The sequence below is a fragment of the Paroedura picta genome, chromosome 16 (assembly GCF_049243985.1).
Source record: "Paroedura picta isolate Pp20150507F chromosome 16, Ppicta_v3.0, whole genome shotgun sequence".
Lineage (NCBI taxonomy): Eukaryota > Metazoa > Chordata > Lepidosauria > Squamata > Gekkonidae > Paroedura > Paroedura picta.
This window is the reverse complement of record NC_135384.1, coordinates 11,398,410-11,407,424: the sequence shown is the minus strand read 5'-3', so window position 1 is coordinate 11,407,424 and position 9,015 is coordinate 11,398,410. Positions and strand designations below refer to the sequence as shown.

At 42.0% G+C, this 9,015-nt stretch overlaps 1 protein-coding gene across 1 annotated transcript; it reads left to right on the top strand.

Annotated features, from left to right (window-relative positions):
* Positions 1-2,215: 2,215 nt before the first annotated feature.
* LOC143825216 (vomeronasal type-2 receptor 26-like) lies at positions 2,216-7,386 on the top strand. Its single transcript, XM_077313240.1, has 4 exons — positions 2,216-3,037; positions 4,590-4,817; positions 5,122-5,248; positions 6,485-7,386. Exons 1-4 carry the CDS (start codon positions 2,216-2,218, stop codon positions 7,384-7,386), a joined length of 2,079 nt encoding a protein of 692 aa, XP_077169355.1.
* The last annotated feature ends 1,629 nt before the right edge of the window (positions 7,387-9,015 follow it).

Genomic DNA, 9,015 nt, shown 5'->3' with positions numbered 1-9,015 from the left:
TGGATTTACAGGATCACCATGGACCTACTCTTCACATCACATGAATTCATCCCAAACTACAAATGTGGCATACCTCAAAACATGATTGGCATCATTGGGGGGCATACTTCTAAAATCACAACAGACATGGCAACTCTCTTAAGTCTTTACAAGATCCCACAGGTATGGGGGATTTTCCTAGGACTTTGACAAATCTCACATCTGGTTCAATGATCATTGTGGATCTATAATTTATGGTTTTTAATAATAAAAATATATCCAAAAATAAGGTTAGAATTGAAATATGTTAAGTTGCATTTGGGTGCAATACGAATCTTGAAATGGCAACTAAAAAAAAGACGCCAAAGTTTGTGTGCTGAATATTCAGGTTGAATATGTTTGAGTGTTTCTTGGGGGCGAGGGGTGTTACAATACTTAATTCTGTTTAGTGCATAGATGCTGATTTGATTTGAACACCAACAGTAACAGTTCTACTACTACTACTACTACTACTACTACTACTACTACTACTACTACTACTACTACTACTACTATTATTATTATTATTATTATTATTATTATTATTATTACAGTACTAGCCCAGTAATCAAATTACAAACTACATAAAAATATCTGGCAATTACAAACTACATAAGAGAATCATTTATAATTAAAATAGTATAAAATTTGAAAACATTCCAGCTATAATAATCAACATTCTAATTTTGAAACTCACAAGCATTATCTCAAACAATTGAGATGATCTCTACCTATCTCTAAAGTATCCAAGCATACAACAGGTGCTAGAGCTTGGCAGTGGGAACAGGAAGGGGAGGGGTTGTCCAGCCCGTAAGGGCATGGGGTTGAATGTGTGTGTTGTGTGGGAGGTTGTGGTGCTGTGGTGGTAAATGAGGGCATGGGTGTACAGATATGGGTGTTAAGAACCTGTGATTTGGAACGTTCATTGAGTGTGGGAGAGGACTGACCTTTTGGAATTGTGGCATAGTGGTTCCAGATGAGTTCTCCAGAGCCATGTCTTCAGATATGTGAAGGGAAAATCAAACTTAGGGGGAAATTACATGGCAACCAATTACTCCCAGATCTGCGTCATTTCCCTTCTTGTGTGAATGAGGCCACAGACACCAAAATGCCCCTCTGCCCTAATACACATGGGGTAGTCACAGTACACAGGTGTCCACCCTGTTCCTTCTGTCTCCATTTTTTCACTTTTGATAAAATGTTATATGCCCACATGCTTCTTTCATGGTTGCTCCTTAGAAGAAGAACTGGATTTTTGTACCCTGTTGGTTACTCGCCAATGGAGTCTCAAAGGGGTTTACAAACACCTTTTCCCTTTGTCTCCCCACAGTAGACAACCTGTGAGGGATGTGGGGATATGGGAGGTCTGAGAAAACTGGGAATGGGCCGCAGTGACCCAGCAAGCCTCAGGTGTTTCAAAGCAGATTCTAATCATCTTCCCTTCCTGTCCCCATAGTAGACTCCCCATGAGGGAGGTGGGGTAGAGAGCCTCAAATGGAAGCTGGAAACCCTAAAAGGAAGTCTCTCTGTGCACAGCAGTCTTGACCTTAGTAAGGTTTTTTATGCTGGCTTTTTATCTGCCAGGCCAAGTTTGAAAAAAGTCACTTCATTTTCTATGTCTCTTCAGCAATTTATTTGTTCACTATTTACAGTTTTAGGCTGTAAATATTTATTTAGATCATCCTGCACTTTTCAGACTCACAGGATTGATCCTGGTCTGCCTGTCTGCACCCCAGAATACAAGTTGCTGGTAAGGGCTGGCAATAGGCCATAGCCCAGGAGGGACACACTTGTACCGATCCCTCCCAACTTCAGGCAAAAATGGCTCCTTTGAAGGCATTGTACTCCTTTGAAGGCATTGACTCTGAAGCATTGGACAATTTTGAAGTCCCACCTCCAAACCTCCAGGAATATTTCCAACCCAGGGGTAGCCAACCTCCAGGTGGGGCCTGGAGAGCTCCTAGAATTAAAGCTCATCTACAGAGTATAAAGATCAGTTCCTCAGGCAGAAAGGGCTAATCTGGACAGGGTTGTGGTAGAGAAGAAACATTTAATATAGTGCATTTTGGTGAAAACTACAATAAAGTATTCCTATTATCCTTTTGTAACATGATTTCCTTCCCCCCCTTATTAGTTATCCTATGACACCTTTGAATCAGATGTGGATGGCCCAATGAGTCGCCCTTCGTTTTACCGCATGTTCCCTAAGGAAGCACTTCAATATGAGGGGATTGTCCAGTTACTTCTGCATTTCAGGTGGAAATGGGTTGGCCTCATCACTTTAGATGATGAAAGGGGAGAACATTTCTTGCAGACATTTGAGCCAATCCTATCCAGCAATGGAATCTGTGCAGCCTTCACAGAAAAGGCTCCAAAACATTTGGAGTTGGAGAACATAGCTCTTCTGAACAAGTTTACTGACAGTAGTAAAACAAATTTCCTGAACAGCAAAGCCAATGCAATTGTTGTATATGGAGAAACTGTAACATTTATTTCTCTGGCTAGCATTATCGTTTTGCCCACCATGATAGGGGAGCTAACAGATATCGAATTCATGGAGAGAACCTCTTTTGGAAAGGTGTGGATTACAGGAGCCCAGGTGGATTTTGTATTCAATTCTTTTCAAAAGGCATTTGATATAGAACTATTCCATGGGGCTCTTTCCTTCTCCATGCCTTCAAAGGACATCCCAGGCTTCCATGGATTCCTTCAGCTTTTACAGCCTACTTGGGCCAAGGAGGATGGTTTTATCAAGGACTTCTGGGAGAATGTGTTTGATTGTACATTACCACATTCTACTAACCCAACAAAGTCTGATGAAACATGCACTGAACAGGAGAGACTGGAAACTGTTCCGACACCTTTTTTTGAAATGAGCATGACCGACCATAGCTACAGTATATACAATGCTGTCTATGCCCTTGCACATGCCCTATACATCTTGGACTCATCTAAAACATACCACAGAGCAATGGATAACGGAGGCAGCTTGGCTTCTCTGAAGGTGCCCCCTTGGAAGGTAATGATTCCTCACTTGGAGCAAAACAGTCCCCTGCCATGCTTAGGGTTTAATATCTTGGTTAGAGTGGGAGAATGGGACATTTTAGTCTTTTTTCTTGCCCACCAGAAAGTCAGGAAGTCACTTAGCTGTCATGGGTCTCCTGAGCAGTGAGGCTTCTGGCTCCCTCTACTCCTGAATTTTCCAATTCTCTGGATTTTGTTGCCTTCATTAAGTCATAACAATAAAGGCCATTCTCTTCCGATGAACTTGAATGGTGATTTGACTACCACATTTCCCTTCTAGGCTTAGTTCTTTGGTTATACTGGAAAGTAGGGTAGCTGTTACCCCTCCCTTCCCCTCTTTTGGTATACCTGAGTCAAACAGGTGCTTTAATGTGTTTCACAGAAACCAGAATGACTGACTTTTCAATTAAATACCATTTATTAAAGAACTGGAAATGCACACAGCATTTGAAAACACAAGATACGGAGCAAAGTCAAAAAAAATCTAATAAGATAATATGTCCATAACAGTTGCATAACCAAAATGATGGAAATTTAGTTCTGGCTATCAATTTTTGAAGCTGCATGCCTTTAGAAATCACCCTTCACATTGTTCCAGGGGTTGCAGATTTTCCCCTTCATGGCTTCAGTGATATGTTGTCTGGGTAGAGAAAAGAGAATGGCTCAATCCCTCAAGGGGAAAAAAATGAGTTAAGAGTTTTAATCACTTTTCAAGAGATTTTTGTTCTGTCCTTATACAGAAGTTGACAAATATCAGGATTTTACAAAGGACCACTGACAGTGCAAATTACTGAGTGAAAACCTAAGCTTGACCTTTTTGCCTTACTGTGATGCTCTAGGAATATTCCCCAAGCCAGAGATAATTCAAGAGAATTGTGGCCTTTACCTCTCCTTTAATACCACATCCTATTACCTCTTCTCCTTTGAAGACATATGCAGAAAATGTCTACTGAATCGGCCCACTGGTACAACAAGTATTAAGACTAGGAGTAGTTCTCCAGAGTGTCCAGCAGAAGTCTTTCACCTAACCTACTACCCAGTGTAGGTAGTATAGGAGTGGCCTCTAATCTAGAGAACCTGGTTAGATTCCCCACTCCTTCTCCAAAAGAAGCGAAATGGGTGACCTTGGGCAAGTCACAGTATCTTCAGAGCTCTCTCAGCCTCATCTAATTCCCAGCAGGTATGCTTTGGGGAGAGAAAAGGTAAGCAATTATAAGATACTTTGAGGCTCCTTCAAGTGGCAAATGGCAAGGTCAAAAAACCAACTCCTCTTCTACACTCTCCTTTAAATCGAAATCATATGCTCAAAACTGGGCTATGGAAACTTCCTTTTTGCCAGCTGGAATCACACTTCACTGCTTTGCCTTGTGTCTGGCAGTGGAAGTCCATTCTCATGAGCAAAAACCAAATAGTTGCATTCATAAATGACTTCTGTCCTAGAAAAAAGGAATATAAAAATCTATTGGAAACTGAACGGCATTGGTGAACAAACTCCAGTCCATGCCATTGATCCCATCCTACTTCATGCTCTTTCTCTTTCCCCCAAGCTCCACACCCTTCTTCAGAGAATCGCTTTCAACAACAGTGCTGGAGTCAAAGTGGCCTTTGATGAACAAGGAGAACTGAAAGGTGGATTTGATATTACCAACTTGGTCACTTTTCCAAATAAGTCTTACGTCAGAGTCAAGATCGGGAGACTGGATCCTCATGTTCCTCTGAGCGAAAGAGTCATCATCCACGAGGACAGGATTCAGTGGAACAGACACCTTTCACATGTGAGAAATTAACTTAGTGTCTCTTAAACAAATAGAAATGGGTAGGCAGATGGTTTAGGGGATCAAACAGGCTCCATTAATGTTTTATCCATGAAATTTGCTGTCAGAGGACAGGAATAATGAGAACAGACACCTTCCAGAGGTGTGAAAACACCTCATTGCCTCTCAAACCAACCATTATTCCATCTTGCTTTGGAGAATGAGCCATCTTTGAGATCTCTGATATCACCTCCATTACTGAAGTGACTTAATTCTGAAGCAAAATGGCTTCTCAGTTCTATCTTTTTGCTTTCTTCAAGGACAGGTGCCTCCTTTCTCTCTGTGTAATTATAAGTGCAAGCCTGGCTACAGCAGGAAGAAGAAGGAAGGAGAGAAATTCTGCTGCTACGATTGTGAACGGTGTCCAGAAGGGAAAATGTCAGACAAAGAGGGTAGGAGATGTTCATATAATGATTGCTCCTGTTAAAGATCCCCAAAGGTGTGATCAGCTGCTGGGTGGGAATTTCAAGATTTGCACTTGGAGGAAACACACTTTTTACATTAACTTGTTTTCTCCCCATTATGCAGTAAAAACAGAAGAAATGGATCAGACCTAATGGTTCTGTCTATTCATCCATCAAGTCCAGGATCCTGTCTTAATAGTAGCCAACCAGTTAATCTGAATTACCACTAAAAGGGCATAGTGGATAGATGCTCTGAAGTTGCCTCCTGGCTTTGGTGATCAGGAGTTTGCTGCCTGTGGATGTTAGTCAACATGGTTAGTAGCCAATGATAGGCTATCCTCCATGCATCTGTCCAATTCCATTTTACAGCTGCCGATGTCTCTGGCCACCTCTGTTTCAAAAGGAAGGAAATTCCATTTTGTTAATTACGTGGTGTATAAAGACATATCTTCTTTTGACCTGCTGTATCTGCTGCCCATCAGTTTTCTAAAAGACCCTTGAATTTTAGACAAAGAAGAAGAAGAGTTGGTTCGTATATGCCTCTTTTCTCTACCCGAAGGGGGCTCAAAGAGGCTTACAGTTGCCTTTCCTTTCCTCTCCTCACAAAAGACACCCTGTGAGGTAGGTGAGGCTGAGAGAGCTCTGATATCACTGCTCTGTCAGAACAGTTTTATCAGTGCTGTGGTGAGCCCAAGGTCACCCAGCTGGCTGCATGTGGGGGAGTGCAGAATTGAACCCAGCTCGCCAGATTAGAAATCCGCACTCCTAACCACTACACCAAACTGGCCTACTACATCTAACCACTACACCAAACAGGGAGACAAAGTTATTCAGTTCATGCTTTCTAACCCTCTATCATGTCTGTCCCTTCAGACATCTCTTTTGTCAACTGAAAATGGCTAGATTAAGAAAAGGCCAAGAGCTGTTCCTCCTTTAAAGAAATCCAAACTACTTGCTTATCTTGGGTGCAGTCTTCTGTACTTTCCCCAGCATAGTGATATATTTTTGAAATATGGTGACCAGAACTGCACATGGTAGTTCAACTGAGGGCAGACCAGAAATCTCCATAGGGGTGTTACAATATTATTTGTTGTTCTGTGGATCATACAATTTTAGGTAGTTCCTTCCTCCCTCCCTCCCTTCCTTAAATTTGTAACCTACCCCTCCACCAAGCGAGACCAAGTATGATAAAAAATGTCTGAGCAATATATCTTCTCATTTCAGACATGGATTATTGCATCACCTGCTTTAAAGGTCATTATCCAAACCAAGGACAAGACCATTGCCTTCCCAAGGTTCTAAACATTCTGTCATTCTCTGAGCCTATGAGCATTATTTTGGCCTCTTTAGCTCTTTCCTTCTCTCTGATAACAGCTCTGGTGCTTCTGGCCTTCCTAATGCACCAGGACACCCCGATTGTTAAAGCCAACAACCGGACCTTGACCTACATTCTGCTCATCTCTCTTCTCCTTTGCTTCCTCTGCTCTTTGTTCTTCATTGGGCAGCCTAACAAGGTGACTTGCCTGCTCCGACAGATGACATTTGGCATCATCTTCTCTGTTGCTGTTTCTTCTGTCCTGGCAAAAACAGTGACTGTTATTGTGGCATTTATGGCCTCCAAGCCAGGAAGCCTTTTTCGAAAATGGGTGGGGAAACATTTGGCATATTATATTGTTATTTATTGTTCCTTTGTTCAAATTGACATTTGTACCATTTGGCTTGCTACTTCTCCTCCCTTCCCAGATACGGACATGATTTCATTGAGTACAGAAATCATTGTGCAATGCAATGATGGGTCAGTCACCATGTTTTACTGTGTCTTGGGTTACATCGGATTTCTGGCTACCTTCTGCTTCATTGTGGCTTTCCTAGCCAGGAATTTGCCTGACAGCTTCAATGAAGCCAAATTCATCACCTTCAGCATGTTGGTCTTTTGTAGTGTGTGGCTGTCCTTTGTCCCAACCTACCTGAGCACTAAAGGAAAAGACATGGTAGCCGTGGAGATCTTCTCCATCTTAGCTTCCAGTGGTGGCCTACTAGGCTGTATCTTTTTCCCAAAGTGCTATATCATTCTCCTGAGGCCTGAACTGAACAAAAGAGAACAGCTGATAAGGAATAGGTCTTAAATACTTTTATCAGCCATCCATGTGTTCTCAAAGCTCTGATTATAAAAGCGCGAGTCATTCATGGCTGCAATGAAGAACCAGAAAGAGGCACCTTTCATATCTTTATTCACTATCTTTCAAGTGTGTCGGAAGCCTGGTTTCAAGAAAATAACGTTGAGCAGGGGGTTGGACTAGATGGCCTTAATGGCCCCTTCCAACTCTATGACTCTATGATTCTAAGGGACAAGACCCATCTGAGTTATTTTCTTGAATCCAGGCTTATCTAATGACAATGGTCTAGAAGAGTCCTGGAGAGTCCATGTGGAGAGAGGTGTGTTTGGGTTGCAAATGGCAGAATCTGTGCTGTAGCTGCTGATACCCATGCTGTTGCTTGAGTAAATTTTATAGTCATTTATTAATTACATAGTATGAAGTGCACTGGAAATACTTTTGGGTTGTGGTATGCATTTGCATTGTGGACAGTTTCAGATGAAAAGTATAAGAATCAGGCTTAATTAGAGCACGGATCATACGGATATTACCCAAATCAGCCAGCACCATTGAATAGCATGTCCGAATCGCAAATCTGCTTTGGAGACGGGCATATAAACTTTCAAAGGACAGACAGGGCAGTTCCTTGCTTTCCCACTCCCTCTTTTCTGCCTTTGCCCTGCTTCCCAGGGCAATAGTGTGGGAGAAGTGAGGTAGACCGATGGCTAAGCTCCCTGGTGGAGCTAATCCAATCATTGCAGTGAGATCTTGCTTGCAACATGCAAAGCTATTTGTGTAGCTAAGCCAAGGTAAGCGGAGGGAGGTTTTAGCTAACCAGGGAGAAAGTGTTTTGTTTTTTTCCCCAGGGGAACAGCTCTTAGCCAAGCCTGCCTGTTAACATAGGTGGTGGTCAATTTTTGGTGACATGTAACTTATGGGGGGCATGGCTGGGAGGTTGACATCACTTCTAGGATTCCATGAAGTCTGGAAAATTATTTTAGGGGTTCCTCCATTGTTGAAAGTTTGAAAAAAAGCTGTTGTAATTAAATAAACAGATACGTGAGTCCGAAAAGAAGTTGTTCACAGTTTTTGCATGGTCTCTTCCCTTTTGAGAATCTCTCAGGTTATTCTTTGAATTACATAATGGATGGGGGGGGACCTCTGGGGTCTAAGATCACCATTCCACCTGTCGGTCTCCCTAGAGAGAAGCTAAGTTAAAACAAAGATTTTTGTTCACTATTTTTGCCTCAAATTATCCCTGTATATGAACAACAGAGGAGGAGATTAGCTTCAGAGGAGATTAGCTTCACTATAATTATCGAAATTACTGCCATTTCTTCACCCTGTCGAACTTCGAATCCCTTTCCAGAAGGAGACAGAAAACAAATCAGAAATAAAGTCTCAACGTTCTGGTGATGAAAGCCACCACTGAGCCAGTCTCTGCTAAAACGGGGGACTAGAGAGAGGCAGTTTTCATATCTCTATCTCTCAGGTAGCTTATAAATCAAAGAGTTGGGAAATTAAAGATAAGGTTCATATTTATACCCTTTAAAATAGTGTTGGAGCCACCTGAGTTATCTTTTTCAAACCAGGTGGAAACGAATGACAACGCCATAAAGGAGACTCCAGAGAGACTACATAGAGAGAGGCATGTTTTGA

Excerpts from the sequence above, each read along its gene's own strand:
- LOC143825216 (XM_077313240.1), top strand. The coding sequence starts at position 2,216 with ATGTTCCCTAAGGAAGCACTTCAATATGAGGGGATTGTCCAGTTACTT. Across the intron at positions 4,818-5,121 it reads GGAACAGACACCTTTCACAT|GTGCCTCCTTTCTCTCTGTG; the intron begins GTGAGAAATTAA and ends CTTCAAGGACAG. Across the intron at positions 5,249-6,484 it reads GAAAATGTCAGACAAAGAGG|ACATGGATTATTGCATCACC; the intron begins GTAGGAGATGTT and ends TTCTCATTTCAG.